Source organism: Aedes albopictus, chromosome 2 (assembly GCF_035046485.1).
Source record: "Aedes albopictus strain Foshan chromosome 2, AalbF5, whole genome shotgun sequence".
In the NCBI taxonomy this organism is placed as follows: domain Eukaryota; kingdom Metazoa; phylum Arthropoda; class Insecta; order Diptera; family Culicidae; genus Aedes; species Aedes albopictus.
This window is the reverse complement of record NC_085137.1, coordinates 34,374,099-34,392,509: the sequence shown is the minus strand read 5'-3', so window position 1 is coordinate 34,392,509 and position 18,411 is coordinate 34,374,099. Positions and strand designations below refer to the sequence as shown.

The 18,411-nt window shown below is 38.5% G+C and overlaps 1 protein-coding gene across 3 annotated transcripts in view; it reads right to left on the bottom strand.

Annotated features, from left to right (window-relative positions):
* LOC109402501 (very long-chain-fatty-acid--CoA ligase bubblegum) overlaps positions 1–18,411 on the bottom strand; it is a 141,956-nt gene that overhangs the window by 47,553 nt on the left and 75,992 nt on the right. For all 3 annotated transcript variants that reach the window (XM_029876710.2, XM_062849458.1, XM_029876709.2), the window contains exons 2-4: positions 12,845–13,189; positions 2,395–2,529; positions 2,059–2,269 (exon numbers count right to left, since the gene is read on the bottom strand). In XM_029876710.2, the coding sequence (XP_029732570.2) occupies positions 2,059–2,269; positions 2,395–2,529; positions 12,845–13,083 (585 nt within the window). In that variant the 5' untranslated portion in view covers positions 13,084–13,189. The remainder of the gene's footprint in view (positions 1–2,058; positions 2,270–2,394; positions 2,530–12,844; positions 13,190–18,411) is intronic.

The window sequence follows — 18,411 nt, the reverse complement described above, 5'->3', positions numbered from 1 at the left end:
GGTGGTGTAGTTTGTACTGAGCACGATCCTTCCTTCTAACATTCGCAGGAAAGCGCTTTTCTACATAAAAGGAACTCTTCCGTTCGATGCGAATGGTCAGAGATGGATGCGATTACGGATGTCGGCAAGCAGAGCTCCATTGTTTATCGAAACCAAAGGGTGCACGTTTTCCAACACTCTTGCTTGATTTGTTATGAAAATGGATTTATTCTGGAAATTTGTCCCGACCAAGAATTGATTTCTAACTTATAATGAGCATAGAGCATAGATTGCCGCGCAATGTATTTCTACTAGACACCGGAACACCTGGGTACCTCGACTGTCACGGAAAGGAGTTTTGTTAGTGTAGAAGGGAGAAAAAGGCACTTGCAGGCGGCACAAAAAAGGCACAACCACATTTATTATCACTATTATTATATGGAACAGGCTCACCAATATAAATGTGTCATTGTGTCCAGCGGAAAACAAAATTGAGAACAACTAGGCGGCTATTGTCACTGACTAGTATCGTGTGGACGAAACCGGTAGAAAATTATGTTACCTCAGTTATGTCTCAGACAATCAATTTGTACGTATAATGAAATTTATGTTCATGTTAACGTGCTTTTATGCGGTAAAGTTACATCGCATAAGATGCAGTAAAAGTGCCTTATGCGTACAAAAGTGGAGGCGCTATACGTGCATTGACGGAAAAATAATGACGCTATATGACTTGAAACGATATCTTATGCGATGTACGGTATGCACTATTACGACATAATATAGCATCTTATGCGACTTAAAAATATTATCGAGCCGCACTTCACACTTAACACCAAACACTACTTATGAAATACACTGATTAATTGTTATGACATTCTATCTCACCTCAGTGCTTGTTGGAATGCACTTTATTTCCGTGCGCTGTACGTGTTCGACAGGCTATCTGGAGATCAAAATGATGTAGCATGATTTCCCGCACAGTTACCACTACTCCTCTCTTGCTAGCACCACCCATTGTTAATTATTAGGCCAACAAAACAAAAATGATGACTTTGTAACTTGTTTTGTAGCCATAATGATGACTTTTCACTTTGTTGTAGCTTTTTGGCACTTCAACAGCACCTTTTTCTTTGTTATCACATATCACATCAAAATATGCCAACGTTAACGATTCTAGCTTATGCGAGTTTGTGTGTACATTTGAACGAGTTTATTTTCACTTTTATGCGATTTAGTTTGTACACCAATGCGGGTTAAACTGACATCATTAGAAAAGTTCCAAGCGAAGTCGTATAATCATCGCAGTACGCAATTATGCGAATTCAATTGACACTTTGCGAGTTCACTCGAACGCTTTTGCGAATGAGCAAAGTTCGTCGCAACAAAACATCGGAATATCGTCTACTACGATGTAGTTATACATTATAAAAGTTAATTTGCACTCCTATATGATTTTACCAGATACATCGCAGTAAGTTCAAAAAATAACATCATATACGATGAAAATTGTCCCTCAGCCGTACATATATGCAATAGTGACTTAAAATAGTACTTTATACGATGTACAGCGTGCATCCTTATGCGATTCCTGGTTGTCTGGGGTTGCCTCTGTAGGCGGATATGTTGACAAGTGTTTGGCAAACACTTGCTTGATTGATTGATTGATTTAGCTATATTATAGAGACTTTCAGCCCTTGACTGGTTCGTCTCTTTACACTTGCTTGAGTTACTACCATAAACGATCGAAAAACCTAATCAGATGATAATTTCTCATAATTGAATTATTTCTTCTTGCTCGGGTCGGTATGTTTCCGGAGAAACCAACAGAACTTTGAATTATTGTTAGTTTCGATCATATACTTCCACCATTTCAAAGCAGAGATAGTATGAGCCATAGTGTGAGATAAGACGTTTCTACAATGTATTTTACTCCCTGGGAAAGGTACTGCCAAGCCACCGCCACCGATTTGACGACCAAAATTATGTCCATTCTTTATGAGAACTTCCCTCTCATAAAGTGCGTTTCCCAGTAGTGTTTCGTTCCCCCGTGCGCCCTCCCCCTTCAACTCAACTCACCCGATAGTAGCCATCCTCGCGCTTGACGTAGGGCGCATAAGGGGCCGTCGTCTGGATGACAGCCTTCAGATGTGGCAACTGGCTCTTGATGGAGTAGATCTTCTCCATCTGTTTGGCGTCGTCCACCACGACGATGTTGGTCCGAGAGCTCTCCAGTACGTGCTTAACCGACTCGGCCGAATTGGTCGTATACACGCCGGTAATGATGCCACTTTGTTTGTGTTTGGGACGGGGGTGTGTGGGGGGGAATAGTGAAGATTGATTAGGATTTTGTAGCTATAGCCACACTACTACTGCGGAAGTGCGGTTTGATCGGCATCGAAGGACACTACTTACCCAGCGTGGATGGCTGCCAGTTCGGAGACGAACCACTCGGGACTGTTGAAAGCGAGGACGCTGACGGTGTGATGGGGTTCTAGGCCCAGCTTGATAAACACTTTGGCCATTTTATGGACCCGGTCGCGGTATTCCCTGGAATTGAGGAAATTATGATTAATTAATATATACAAATTGATAGGGCACTGATTGCAGAAGATGGCAGTTGGTTACATAATATATTATCGAAAATTTAGCTAAAACCAATCCCTCCAGACATCCTTCCAGCATCTGTAAAAAAATATTCACAAGAGACTCAAACGTTTCTTCAAGCGTAGAATTTCCTTTTGAAATTTCTGCAGAAGTTTTAATGGAGTTCACCAAGAAAACGCCGGGGATTCTCCAGGAGTTTCTATGTAATTTGTATTAAAAGTTCCAGAAGGAGTATTTCCATGAGTTTCTTTTGATATCTCTCCAGAATTGCTTCGTGTATTTCTTTGAAAGTTTGAAACACTAAGAAATCTTTTTGACATTCCTCCAAAACTCCCCAGAAGCTTCTTTTGAAATATACCTCCAAGATATTTTACTGTATTCATTGAACAGGCTTCCAGATGCTAGTTCGCCTTATCCTTCATGAATATGTCTAGGATTTCTCCAGGAGTTTCGTTTGGGATCAATCCACAGTTCCAGCAAGAAGTGTAATTCCTTAAGAAAATCATTCTAAGTTTTACCTCAGAGCTATCCACTTGATTTTTTTTTGAGACTCCTTTTGAAATCCTTTCTGAAGCTTCTTCTGAAATTCGTCAGATGTTCCTTCTCATATTTCTCCAGCAGTTCCTCCGGGATTATCTTCAGAAGTTCCTATGGCAATTCTTCCAAGATGTTTTTTCTTCTTTCTTTTTTTTCTGAAATCCCTTTGAGATTCCGTCAGGAGTTTCTCCTACGATTAGATCCTGCGATCCTCTTAGAAATTCTTCCATGAGGTGGAATCCCCCTCATGTTTATCTGTGAATACATAAGAAGTATCTACTGGGATTCTTCAAAGTTTTATCAGCCACTATTCCAGAAAATTCTTTGATTATTTGTCGAGAAGTTTTCACAGGAGTTTCCTCAAGGATACTTTCAGGGTTTTTTTTTATTCTTCGACTACTTAACCTAATTTTACAGCTCTTTTGTCCACTACGGCACTGCGTGAGCAATTCCTATTGGCAACTGCACTTACATTTTGTACAGCGCCTAAATGTATTCTATTCTAATTGCACTAATTCTAATTCGAACTGGTAGCCTTTGCGCTGCTGTCACTTTTCTACCCTGTTTTTTTTTTTTTTTTTTTTTTTTACTTGATAAAAACATGTTTATTAACGTTAAATTGGATTAAAACTAGTTACAATGCAATTAGTTACAATTCAGTTTTCAATTTGTAAATAAAAGTCTAATTCATCAATGTCTACTACATTATCACAACCTATGATGAAGGTGACATAATTTATGAATAGCTTCAAAATTTTGATTTTCTGTCGATTGTTCGTTCCACATAAGATTGGATAGATCAGTTCTTCATAAGAGAATCTCCTACGCCTATTGACAACAGTAGCCAAAATTGTCTGCATATGCGACCACTACCCTGTTCATGGTAGAATGATGAGCACTATGTTGCTGTGTGGCTCTTGTTCCATTTCCAGTCCGATTGGGGGTCCGTTATGAGTTGCCGTTAGCCGATATTCAAGTTTCCGGGTCCGTTTGAGCATAAGCTCAGAAGAGGGTCAGGTGTTAGCCGCTCTGGGGGGAAGAGCAACTGACGAAAAATTGCAAGTGCCGGGGATGGGATCGAACCCATCACCATCCACTTATGAAGTGAACGTGTAGCCACTACGCCACGGGCCCCGGCACACTTTCAGGAGTTATGTCTGGGGTTCTAGCAGAAGTTCATGCAGGAATTCATCCTTCGTGCTTGTACTCCTCCATGAGTTTTGTGCTGGTTATCCTCAAGAATCGTCTTTGGAATTTCTCCAGGATTTCCTACTTGTATTCCATCAAGAACTCCGTCTGGAAGTCCTCCAGAAATTCGTATTGGGAATCCTTCGAGGTTTTCTTCTGTGAATTCGCCAAGTTCCTTCTAGGAATACTTAAGGAGTCATAATTATCTTTAATTGACTTTTTTTTCGGTGATATGAATACAACTCTAAGTAAGAGGGTGTAGGGAAAATTTTGATTGATTGATTTCTCATCATCGATTTTACATCTGTAAATGTAATACGATCATTTGCGAAAAAGAAAAACGATAGTTCATATTCGGTTGGTTTTGCAGTTATAGACGCTAGTCAAAACCATTCTCTAGCAGATAACCATGAGATTCCTATTCCAGAATGAGATTCTTCAAAAATCTCTGATGTAACTCCTGGAGACATTTTCTGGAATCCCTGTGGATCTCCTTGAGGCATCACTGAATCCTTCTGGAAGAAACTGCTGAAGAGATGCGAATGATGAATAACACAGCGCAACATTTTTTTGTCTCAAGAGCAAACTTATGTGTCTCCGAAGGATTTTGGGCCGCTGAATCGGAATCCGGGCTCAGATTTGCTCTAACACGTCACAATTTTGAGCTATACCTCAATTTATAGGGCAAAATATGCGATTTTAGGCTTTTTTGACTGCAAGCCATTAAGCTTGGAAATATATTTTTTAGGCAATCAAAAGGTTAATTGGTCAATTAACATCTAAATTAACGACTCATGCAAAATATTTCGTTTTACCTAATCAAATTTGATAGATTTAAGCATTTTATGTTAGTATGAAAACTTGCATGCAACTTGTGGAGGATGACTTGTATGGGAAATATCGTACCTAACATAAATCGCTTAAAACTATCAAATTCGATTTGGTAAAACGAAATATTTTGCATGAGTCGTTAATTTAGATGTTAATTGACCAGTTTTCCTTTTGATTGGTTAAAAAAAAATTTCCTTGCTTAATGGCTTGCAGTCAAAAAAGCTCAAAATCGCATATTTTGCCCTATAAATTGAGGTATGGCTCAAAATTGTGACGTGTTAGAGCAAATCTGAGCCCGGATTCGGATTCAGCGGCCCAAAATCCTTCGGAGACACATAAGTTTGCTCTAGAGACAGACAAAAAGTTAATTTTTGATACGCTGTGTAATGAATCCCTAATGAAAAAAAAAAATCTAAAAGTTTCGGATTTGAATGGACACCCCTAAATTCCATTTAAGTTTTTACAGAAGTTCTTAATCAAAGTCTTCTGCAGAGTTTGCGTAAAACAATTCAAAGTAAAAACTAGACATACCAAAGTTCCAATGAACGGAATCTTATGGTTATCTGCTAGAGAATGGTTTTGACTAGCGTCTATAACTGCAAAAGTAATCGAATATGAATCATCGTTTTTCTTTTTCCCAAATGATCGTATTACATTTACAGAAGTGAAATCGATGATGAGAAATCAATCAATCAATCAATCAATGTTTTCCTTACACCCTCTTACTTAGAGTAGTATTCATATCACCGAAAAATACAAATTAAAGATAATTATGACTCCTGAAGTATTCCCAGAAGGAATTCCTGGAGGTTTTCCGGACGGAGTTCTTGATGGAATCCAAGTAGCAAATCCTGGAGAAATTCCGAAGACGATTCTTGAGAATATCCAGCAGAAGTTCGTGGAGGAATACAAGCACGAAGGATGAATTCTGCTGGAATCCCAGACATAACTCCTGAAGGTGTCCTTGACGAAACTCCTGTGTAAAGGAAGAATCAAAGGATTTTCTAGAATAGTGCCTCATAAAACTTTGAAGAATTCCAGAAGATACTCTTAATGGATTCCCTGACAAACATGAGGTAGAATTTCAAAGAGGATCGTAGGAGAAACTCCTGAAGGAATCTCAAAGGGATTTCAGAAAAAAAATCTTGGAAGAATTGCCGTAGGAACTTCTGATCCCGGAGGAACTCCTGGAGAAATATAAGAAGAAACATCTGACGAACTTCAGAAGAAGCTTGAGAAAGGATTCCAAAAGGATAGCTCTGAGGTAAAACTTCTTTAAAGAATTTTACTTCCTGATGGAACTGCGGCTTAATCACAGACGAAACTCCTGGAGAAATCCCAGACATATTCTTGAACAGGTGTACCTTCAAAGAGAACTCCAGGGTTCCTTCAGAAATTCTTTCCGGAAGGTTCAGAGATCCCTCAGAAATTCATCCAGAGATACACGCAGAGAAATATCGCATATTAGAATCAAATACATTACAACTTTGATTCAAATTCCATACTTTTTTTGAAACAAAGCAAAATAATATTCGATTCTAATACTTAACAACTTTGATTCTAAAATAAGTTTATTAGAAACGAAGTCGTTGTGTCTTTGATTTAAAAAAATTGCTACTTTGAAATAAATATAGGTTTTCCTCAAGTTGGTCTGTGCCGTCATTTTGTTTCTATTGTCATAAAACAAAATAAAACTGGCTCGGCGAACGAAATTGTAGAAAAGATTGTAGTTGTGATGCTTGGTACGGGTGATTTAGAAACGTTAAACGCATTGAAACTGTTTGGTTTGTCGTTATAATAGTCGGATATTTGCGGATATTATAGTGGAAACTTTCATAGGTAAGTAAGATAATGTGAAACTTATTATTTAATTAAAAAAAAGGTTTAATTTCTTACAGATAATGGCTACTCAGTTGACCTGCAAGGAAGCTAAGGACTCAATACTGCAGCCGTTCCGAGCTGAAAATATGAAGCGCATCTGCGGCATTAACGAATAGAGAAAGACCTGGTAAGTACTTGTTGCTTTTCACCAGATTTTTTTACTAATGAAACTCTTTTTCTTAGAATCATCCGCCACTCTCTAAGACCTTACGCCGAATTTGCTACGTCCGACGATAGGTTTTACGCATGGATTTGAAGAAAAATCGATTGTCGCGTGTGGGGATACTTCGGGCCTTAACCATGACGACAGCAACTTACTTTGCCAGTAAATATTATGAGAATATGTTGAAGAATATTGTTTCCTAAAAGTATTTTGATTTTTTATTGGATAATCTGCTTGGACTGAATATGATCTTATAATTAATGAGAGCATGACGATCACATGAGTTCAGTAGTTATTAGATCATATTCAGTCCAAGCAGGTTAAATATTTGACGATCTTTTTGAAAGATATTCCTATGAAATATTATTTTTGAAACAAATATATTTTGACTTTAATTCTAAAACATGTATTAGAATCAAATATTATTTACTTTGATTTTACGATCCGGTTAACGAAAGCTCGACTTAAAAACAAAAACAAAAATGCTTTGAAGCTAATACTCGGAAGTCATTGATTCAATGAAAATCGCACTTAGGCCGTGGATCAATGATTATTTGTCTTTATTTCAAAGTCGTTTATTTTTAAATTTAATATATATTTTTCTGCGTGTACATCAGAAATTCATCCAGAAGATTCCCATAAGAGGTCCTTCAGTGATTTTTCTGAGGAATTTCTACAGGAGTTTCTTTAGGAACTAGTCCCGGAGTTTCCTCAGAGATTCCTCCAGCAGATCCTTAAGAAATTTCTCTAGAATTCCTACAAGAGATTTCTTCTGACGTTCTGTAGGGAACGCTCAAGAAGATCCTTCAGGGATCACTCCGGGCGTTTCATCAATTCCTTCGGGGATTACTCTTGCAATTACTTCGAGATGCATCAGAATTTTTTTCAGAGGGTCTTTCAAGAGGTCTTTCAATAATTGCACCAGAAGTTCCTTTCATGATCTCTTCAGGAGTTCGTTCAGGGATCTCCCTAGTAACTTCAGGAGGATTCAGGGATAAACTCAGGTGTTCATTATGAATTCCTTCCAAAAGTCCATTCAGAGATTCTTTCAAAAGAATTCATAAATGTCTCCTGGAGATCCATCAAGAATTCCTGCAGGAGGTCTTTAGACATTAGACTAGGAGTTCCTGCAGGGATTCCTTCTGAAGTTCCTTATAAATTCCTTATTCTTACGGAAATTAGTCCAGAAGTTCCTTCAGGGATTCCTACAGAGATTCCTTTAAAAATCTCTCCAGGAGTTCCTTTAGAGCATCTTATACGAAATTCCAAGGATACCTCCAGGAGAATTCAGGGATTTCCCCAGAAGGAGATTCCTATATAAGAGATCCTTCCAAAATTCCTTCAGGATATCCTTAGGGGATTCATCGGGAAGCTCCTTTAGGCATTCTTCCAGTAGTTCTTCCAGGGATCGCTCCTGGGGTTGTTTCAGATTGTAGATTGAGATTTTTTCAGGAGGACTCATGGATGCGAGGATTCGTTAAGGTAGATTTTTCCAGAAGCTCATTCAGGAGTTTATACATGAGTTCCTTCAATGATTTCCATAGGATTATAATCAGGTATATCTCCAGGATGTTCTTGCGGGTTCATTCAAGGAGTTTATACAAGAATTTCTTCAGAATTTTCTTGTGGAATTCCTCCAGGAAATCTTTAGGAGATACCTCTTACAAATCCTTCCTCCTACCCGGAAAGATTCCCTTTGGGAGATTCCCCTGAAAATACTTCAAGGATTCCGCGTGGAAATCCTTCAAGATTCCTACCGGAATTCCGTTGGGGATTCCCTTGGAATTCATGCAGGGATTTCTCCTGTAATTTCTTTGGAGATTCATCCTGGACTTCTTTCAGGGGTTTCTTTGGACTGCCTTTGAGGATTCTTCCTGGATTTTTTTCGGGAATTTCTTCTCAAATTCTTTCGGCTCTTGGAATTCCATAGGGGATTCTTCTTAGGTTTTCTTTCGGGGCTTCCTCCTAGACTTCCTTCGATGATTCCTCTAGGAATTCCTTCGTGGATTCCAACTAGAATTCCTTCGAGTTTTCCTACTGAAATTCTTTCGGTGATTCTTCCTAGCATTCCTTCGAGAATGTCTCCTGAAATTCCTTCGGGGACTCCTACTAGAGTTCTTTCGATGATTCCTACTAAAATTCCTTCGGGGATTTCTCATGATATTCCGTCGGGGATTCCTTCTAGAATTCATTTGGGATTCCCTCTTGGAATACCTTTGGTGATTCCTCTCCAAATTTCTTCAGAGATTGCTCCTGGAATTCCTTCGGAGATCCCTCACGAAATTCCTCCGGGGATTCCCCTTAGAATTCTTCGGAGATTCCTCTTGGAGTTCCTACGAGGGTTTCTCGTTGAATTCCTTCTAGAATTCTCTCAGGGATTTCTCCTGGAACTCCATTAACGATTCCTCCTGGATATTTTTCGATGATTCCTCCTGGTTTTTTTTTGGGGATTCTTCATCGAACTCCCTTGGAATTTCCTACTAGTATTCTTTTGAGGATTCCTGCTGGATTTTTTTTGGGATTCCTTCTGGATATTTTTCGTTGACTCCTTCTAGAAATCCTTACGGAATTTCCGCTGGAATTCCTTTGAGGATTCCTGCTGTAATTCCATTGAGATTCATGCTTGAATTCTTTTGGAGAATCCTCCTGAAATTCATACTGAAATTCCTCGAAAATTCCAATCAGGGATTTCATCAATAGTTTCTGCAGGGATCTCTCTTAGGAAGATTTTTGAATCACTAAAGATTTCTGCAAAAGTTGCCTAAGGCTTTTATATAGCAGTTCCTGTAGAGATTAGTTCAGAACTTTCTTCATTAATTCCGCTACGAATTTCTTTAAGAATCCTCCTGAAATTCCTTCTGAGATTCCTCCCTGAAGTCATTCGAGGATTCCTTAGTATAAATAGTGCGACCTTATTATCAAAATTGGTAGCTTCTAGAGGTTCTAAGAAAACAAAACAAATACTGTAGCAAAATCGATACTTTTATTGCCCTTCATTTGCAATGGAGTACAGTTAGACATTCGATAATTGCAACATGTTTACGTTTCAGTTAGCGAACGAAAATCCGATAACTGCAACGCCTGACAGTGTCAACAAACCATCAACTGACGTAAAATGAACGTGAACTTCATCCGACTGTTCATTTGGGCTAACCTGGCGCACAATTTTGAAGTTTGGCGGTGCGATAACTGAAAATTTGTTGCACTTACCGGACTTGCAGTTAAAAAGCATTGCAGTTAAACCGTTTGCACCGACCGAACGTCTACTGTAATGCAATATACACTACACTAAGGATACGGGTAATGTCACAATAGGTCTAATCACTGGTCGCAGTGACATACCCGAACAAAAATATGAAAGGAATTCATTCAAACGTAAAAGTTTATGACATCAAGGATCATGTAAAAGCACTGACCTATGGAATTGTACCATTTGGGAAAACGTACCTATTTTGGGCACTTGCCGCTATAGCTAAGTCAATATGAAAGCGATTGATTTGAATTTGTGTAGATAGTTAGATAAAGTGCGTGCCTAACTCTATACAAAAAATCAAATCAATCGGTTCAATATTGACTTAGTTATAGCGGCAAGTGCCCAAAATAGGCATACTGGAAGAATCCCTGAAAGAACCCAGAAGGAATCCCGAAGACAATCCCTGCAGGAACACCAGAAGTAATCCATGAAAGAATCCTGAAGTAATCAGTGAAAGGAAAGGTTGAAGAAGTTCCTGATGCTCCTGAGAGAATTCTGGAGAAATCCTTGAAAAAAACCCTTAAGGAAACCCAGGAGATCTCTAAGAAGAATTCCCGAGAGGAATCCTTGAAAAAAACCCTTAAGTAATCCGAATGTTTTTTTTTTTGAGAAGCACATCATGAAAAGCATTTAGGAAAAATGCACTGAAAGAATCCCGGGAGAATTCTCTGAAGGAACCCGGGAAGCATCAATGAAGGAATATGCATAAGTCTCTAAAGGAATCCCTGAAAAAATCCAGGAGTCCTAGAAGAATTCCCGAAGGAGAAATTCTTACAAAAATCTCGGAAAGAACTCTTGAAGGAATCCCTGGAAGAAATTCCAGGAGGAGTCCTGCGATGAAGTGCCCAAAATAGGTATACCTGCCCAAATGGTACAAGACCCTACATTTTATAGAACTTAATGACAACTTCTTTGCTTTGGCAATGTTGACATTATGGTCCAATATTGATCACGCAGATTCACGTCGCCGCCGCCGCCCAGCGAAATATCGTCGGCGCACAGGTTTAAAACCAAGAAGGAATTTTTGCTGTGAACCTTAGCCGGAATCCGATGAGGAAAGCTAAAATTGATCGAGAGATCCCCAGTACAAACTCTCCAGCAGGGATATCCGAAGAAGACAATCCTGGAATAATGCATAGGAGCAGTTCCTGGACAAATCTTCAGAAAGAATTCCTGGAGTAAGTCCTACATGGAATGGAGGGATCTCTAAAAGAAGTTTCTGTATTTTCTCCCTGAAGCAATTCTTGGAGGAATCATTCGCGTATACATTTAGAAAAAATAAATATCTTTTTAATGCATAGCCTGATAGCCATTTGGAAAAAAAAATATGAGAAATATTCAACTGTGGTAGTTCGAGTAATCGCAAATCTACTAAAACAGCTAACAGAATTAATAAGAACAAAAAGATCAAAGAAAACTTCAATCTCCAAAAATTATTTGAATTCTTATAATAAACGCATAAACATTGCTGACAAATAAAATAACCGTATTCATCAAAATATTTCAAATATTTACTATGTTTGATATGTACGTGCTGTCTGGTTGTCTGTGTCTTGTTCATAACTAGAAAATATCCCATTATGTTCACAGACCGTTTGATCTAAAAATAAGCCACACCATAATTCACTCTATACACTGAAAGGCTGCTTGCAGTTGAAATTACTATTCTAAGGGTCAACTTAAATGCACAACGCCACTTGATTTGTGCAGACTGATTTTCGTTTCATCTCAACAGATTTATGTTTTCAATTCTACCATGGACCCGATTTACAATTAAAAAAAGTGTCTGTTGGCAGCCGGATTCGAACCAAGAACCTTGAGATCACCAGGCTCGCACGCTACCACTCGGCTATCGAACCGGTTGATAAGTAAGGAAACAAAACGCACACAAGAAGCGTTTGATGGTCGATGATCACGATTTGCCATGGTAAATTTGAAAACATTTGTGTGCTCGTCATTACCGCAAGCTGTCTATCAGTGTACGTACCGGCTTCAACCCGGTAAACGGTGTATACAAACACATGACTACACGCAGTCGTTCAAACGCAAAGCCGTTTTAAAATTCTTCGCATGACACACCAAAAGCGAAACCAATCAAAACAAATCCAACTGAGCTGCTGCCTGCACGACAACCAGCTGTTGTATGCTATTTTTTTTCTGCTTTATTTGCACATGCGGTCGGTCAACCCGGTGCGCGAAAACTGGTTTCGCGCCAACTAAAAATGAAAATCGCGACAAATTTCAGCATTCCTTGTCACATATTTGCACAACTTCATACTCACTACCTCGCGTAGCATACTATCAGGGGATGTAGCTCAGATGGTAGAGCGCTCGCTTAGCATGTGAGAGGTACGGGGATCGATGCCCCGCATCTCCAGAATCTCTTTTTTTTCAACAACACTTACCTATAGGTAACGGTAGTCCAGCGGTTCTGCGTATTCTTGTACACCATGGCCGGATGGTCCGGATAGTCCCGCACGGTACGGTTGACCAGATCCGGTACCGACATCGGATCCAACGAGGCGATGCCCTCCTTGGCAACGCGCAGCTTCACCGCTCCGTTCGGATCCGTTGTGGTGAAATTTTCCACCTGTTCGACGCGCCCGAAGCGCTCGAACTTTTCCTCCTGCAGTTTTTCGGCCATTTGTGTGTTTTTTTGCTGTTTGTGTAGTTTCCGGCGTTTAGTTACTGTCGGCAACAGCCTGCAAGGTAGCTGGCAGCTTCCGTACTCGGTTCCAATTAGATGGGATCTGAAACGATGCAGAGATAAAGATAGGTTGCAGTTAGTGAACGAGTATCTGATGTCATTAACGGGTGATCAACTAGTAATTAAAGCATTCTACCCTAACGACGACGACACAATAGAGTTGGGAGTGTGCACCCAGCTGAACCGGTTATTATTTACCGAGGGTACCAATCAACAAGTAGCTGTCATTTTAGTTAATTGTTTTGGAGTGACTGTTGAGTTTTGGCTGTCATCATCCGCAAGTGGGTGGAAAATGTCCTTCATCGGGCGAACGGGTGACTGTTCGAAAAACTTATAATTCCAGTGAAAAGCCATTTGCCACTTAAGCGACAAATCCCATATAATCCAGTCGATTGATTCCGCGGTGGCGGCGGCTTGATTTATTTACAGCCATCCCAAATGTGAGCGCCCCGTAATAACAGTGCGACACTATGTGCCATTACGTAGGAGTTTGTGTTGAAATTCGGCCGATATAGTCCTAGCGTAACGTTAAGGGTTCACAGGTCTTCTTCAACCAAGTGGAACTCGCGCAGTCGCGGCCGTTTACAAGGTCATAGATTTTTATTTATTTACTTTCCCCCATCTTGGATTAATGGACCTATCCCACAGACTTCAACTTGGCTTCCTGCAAAATGTTGGCTTTCTCAATTCTTTTTTTTTTTTTTGACATGCGCTTCCACACTGGAAGAATCCCTGAAAGAACTCAGAAGGAATCCCGGAGAAAATCCCTACATGTACACCGGAAGTAATCCATGGAACAATCCTGAAGTAATCAGTGGAAGGAAATCCTGGAGGAATCCTTGAAAACAATCCATTAAGGAATCCCAGGAGATCTCTAAGAAGGAGTCCAGAGAGAAAACTTTGAAGGGATTCCTGAAGTAATCCGAAAGGTTTCCGGAGAAGCACATCGTGAAAAGTATTTAGGAAAAATGCCCGGAATCTCGAAATCTCGGGAGAATTCTCTGAAGGAACCCAGGAAGCATCAATGGAGGAATACTGGCAGAAATCTCTAAAGGAATCCCTGAAAAAAATCAAGAGTCCTAGGATAATTTCCAACAAGAGTTTCTGGATGAATGAATAAAGAAATCTCGGTAAGAAACCTTGAAAGAATCCCTGATTCAAACTTGAGAAAAAAGAAACCTGGTAGAAATCAGTGTAGAAATTTTAGGAGGAGTTCTGAAAGGAATCCCTGAAGGAATTCAGACAGGAAACCCAAAAAGAATCCCTAAAGGAATCTATAGTGAAATCCCTAAAAAAATCACGTGAGCAAGTCCATGTAGAATCCTGGAGGAATCCCTGATGCGATCTCGGGAAAAGTTCGTGTAAGAGTCCCGGAAGGAATCCAGAGGAATCCAAAGAGAAATCCCCGGCGGAATGCCGGAAAATATCCCTGAACAAGAATCTCGGGAGGAATTAATGCAGGAATTCCTGACGGAATTCCAAAATGAATACTTGGAGAAGTCCGTGACAGAATCTCAGGAAAAATCGCTGAAGGAATTCTGGGAGGAATCTCTTAAGGAATCCAGAGAGAAATACCTGATGGAATCTCTGGTGGAATCCTAGGAGAAAGAATCTCAATAGGAATTCCTCATGGGAGCACCGGGAAGAACCCATTAAAGAATCCCGGGAGGTATTCATGCAGGAATCCTCAGAAGAATACTTGAAGGGAACCCAGAAAAAATCATGTGGCGGGAGATATCCCAGGAGAAGCTCTGGGACGAATCACTACCAGTGGTATCATCGAATTTACTTCAAGTTACTCACTGAGTAATCTGCTCTTAAGGCGAAACTGGAAGCATTTTCTCATTTTTTCGGTTTTTAATTTTTTATTAAATAACGAAGCAATATTTTTAAAAATCGGTTTTCGTGCACATGTAGAGTATGGATCAAGGTATCATCTGAATTTTTTTGAGGTGGAAAATGTTTTCCATTTTTGCAGAAACCATTTTTACGTGAAATTTTGTTCAAAAATGGTTTCTGCAAAAACGAAAAACATTTTCCACTACAGAAACAATTCAGAAGATATCTTGATCCATACTCTACATGTGCACTAAAACCGATTTTGAAAATATTGCTTCGTTATTTAATAAAAAATCAAAAACCAAAAAGTGAGGAAATGCTTCCAGTTTCGCCTTAAGATAAGAAAAAATGATTCCCTACCAGTATGAGCGCCCACGGATTACTCCACAAATTTCCCGGATATAACTCTACGGGTCTTAAAAAAATAATACAAAAATTTTCTCCGAAATCTCTAAAGGGTAATTTGAAAAATCTAGCAAGGATTGCTTCAAAAATTCATCCATGAAATTCTTCAGGAATCTCTGAATGATTCCTTCAGAAATTCTTTGAGAAGAATCAAGCGATGCATTTGGAAAATAATTCATGGATATCTTCAGACATGACTCCTTACTTTAATATATTATCCATAGTTTTTTTAAAGATTACCCGAAAAATTAATTAAAGAATTCCATAATAAACCTCTTCTTTGGTCTCCTTCCGCAATTACTCCATGAATTGCTATAGAAAATCTTTAAATAAAATCCTTTCAGAAAGTCTTCTACTGATTCCATTCGAAAGATTTTTAAGAACATCTGCCATGGATTTCTTCAGAAATTGCTCTAGAAATTTCTTTAGAATTACCTCTAGAGGATCCTTCAGAAATGTATCCAAGAACTCCAATTTCTCCAAGAAAAGGTCTCATGAATTTCATCAGAAATTCGTACATAAACTCTTCCAAAATTCCATACGAGAATTCTTACAGAAAATCATCCTCGGATTTCTTCAGAAATCCTATAAGCCATTCCTTCAGGAAATCAAAAGTTTAGACTTTCTTCTAAAATTTCCCCACGGATTTCTGTACAAAATCTACCGCAGACTTCTTTAAAATTCTGCCAAAGTTTATTTCAGAAATTCATCCAGGGATTCCTTTTAAATAAATTCTGGAGATTTCTTCAGAATTTCTATATGAGGTACTTCCATACATCTATCCAAAGATTCCTTCAAAAAATCAATGGATTCCATAAGTTCCTCCTGAAACTTTGCCAGGGATTACTTCAGAAATTCTTTTAGGGATTCGTTGTGGAAGCCCTTCGAATATTTCTCCAGGAATCGCTTCTCAAATTTCTACAGAGATTCAGAAATTATTTCAAAAAATCTTTCATAAACTCATCCAGTGGTTACTTCGAAAAATCTTCCAAAGTGTCATTCAGAAATTCGTATAGGTATTTCTTCTGGAAGTCCACCAGAAATTGTTCAGGAATTGCTCTAAGAATTCAATTGAAAATTCCCACCAGATTGTGTCCAATAGGTGAATGTGAGCTTCTACAGGGTTTCATCCAGAAAACCCAGCAGGAATTCCTCCAGATATTTCTTCATGTATTTACCCAGGAATACCTCCAGCATTTCCTTTCAGGAGAAACTCGAAGCATTTTCTCATTTTTCGGTTTTGGTTTTTTATTAACCTTCCGTAACTCGCGCGGTTGACTACCTGCGTCAGCACCACGCTAATGTTGAGTACAAAAAGCGAGATTTTTTCAACGTGTTGTACAAAATACAACAGCGCGATCGCTCGTGGGTTAAATTGCGGCACAATATTTCTTAAATTGGTTTTCTTACACACTCAGAGAAAGGGTCAAGATATTTCCTAGTTTTTTTCGTTTTTTCAAAAACCAATTCTTTAAAAATGTCAAAACGAAAAATAACCGAAGATACCTACAATACATCTTTCCTCTAAATATGTATGAAAACCGATTTCTAAAATATTGCAACGTTATGCAATAAAAAAAACAAAACCGAAAAAAGGAGAAATGCATCCAGGTTCACCTTAAGGAGAAACTTCAGAGAATACAAATATGGCTGCCACAATGGCCGACTTGGACCCCTACTCACGTTTTTAAGAGCAACAATCTTAAAAAATCGTAAACAAATTCGCTCGATTAGGAAAAGCTGCCTCTTTTGCGAGTGAGCAAAGCCAGAATAACCAAGTGCGGCTTGGTTCGATGCTTCGTTCGTCAGATTTGTGCCTCTGAAGTTTGTATGCAAAATTACAATGGGATTTCTTGATGTTTCGCCTTAAGAATAACTCTAAGAATTTCTCTGTGGATTCTACGAGAAATTAATTCAGAAATGTTTCCTAGGAATTTCGACAGGAATACTTTGAGAAATATCTCAAAAGTTTTTCAAAGGATCTTTACAGAAGCTTGTGTTGCGTTTTTCAGGTAAAATAAATACTTTATTAGGTAAAATTAAAGGTAAAAAATACTTTCAGAAATGCTACCAGCAATTCTTTTGAAAAATCTAAATTTCAGAGTTCCTTCACAAATTTCTTCATGAATTTCTTTAGTGAATCTTTAATATTAAAAAAATAGGAATTTTATTAGAGGATTTCTTCAGGAATTCAGATTACCTAATACATTTTTACGCCCGAATCCGTTCTAAGGTATTTTCCAGGAATTTCTTTAGGAAGTTTTTCAAAACTTTCTGTTGGGATTTCCCCAAGAATTTCGCAGGGATTTTGTTTTCCTACAGTCTACAGATTAAAACAACAGTATTTCCAGAGATTTTTACAGAAATTTTACTGGAGATTTCTTCAAAAAAAATGTTTTTTTTTTTCAAAGATTCTTTTGCAAATTTCCACTCGGATTTCTTCTGTTATTCCGGCAGAGATTCTTTCAAAAATGTCTTCAGATACTTCTTCAGAGTTTTAGGGATTTCTTCAGGAATCTTTCAGTACAGGATTTCTTCAACGGTTCCTAATGAATTTTTACAGAAATTCATCGAAAGATTTGGATAAAAAAAAAGTCCTACAGAGATTCCATCGGAAATTCATCTAAGAATTCCATGAGAAATCCCTTCAGGTATTTCTGCAAAAAGCACTTAAAGAAACTCTTTACTGCCTAGGAAAAAATCATTAGAATCTACATGTAGAAAGCAGTTTCAAGAAAAAATTGCTTAAGATATTTCTGGAAGGATTCATTCAGATATCCGTAGAGAAATTCCTGAAGAAATCACTTAAAACTGTCTGCTAAGATTTCTGCAGAAACTGCAAACAAAGGTACTGGTGAAATTCTAAATACATCAATAAATTTCTGAGAATCCCTGAAGGAATTTCGGAAGGAATCCTTAGAAGATCTCCTCAAGACTTCTAGAATAATTTCTTGCATAATTTCTTCGGGAATAATTACATAAAATCCCTGAAGAAATTTCTGAAAAAAAAACCTGCAGAAA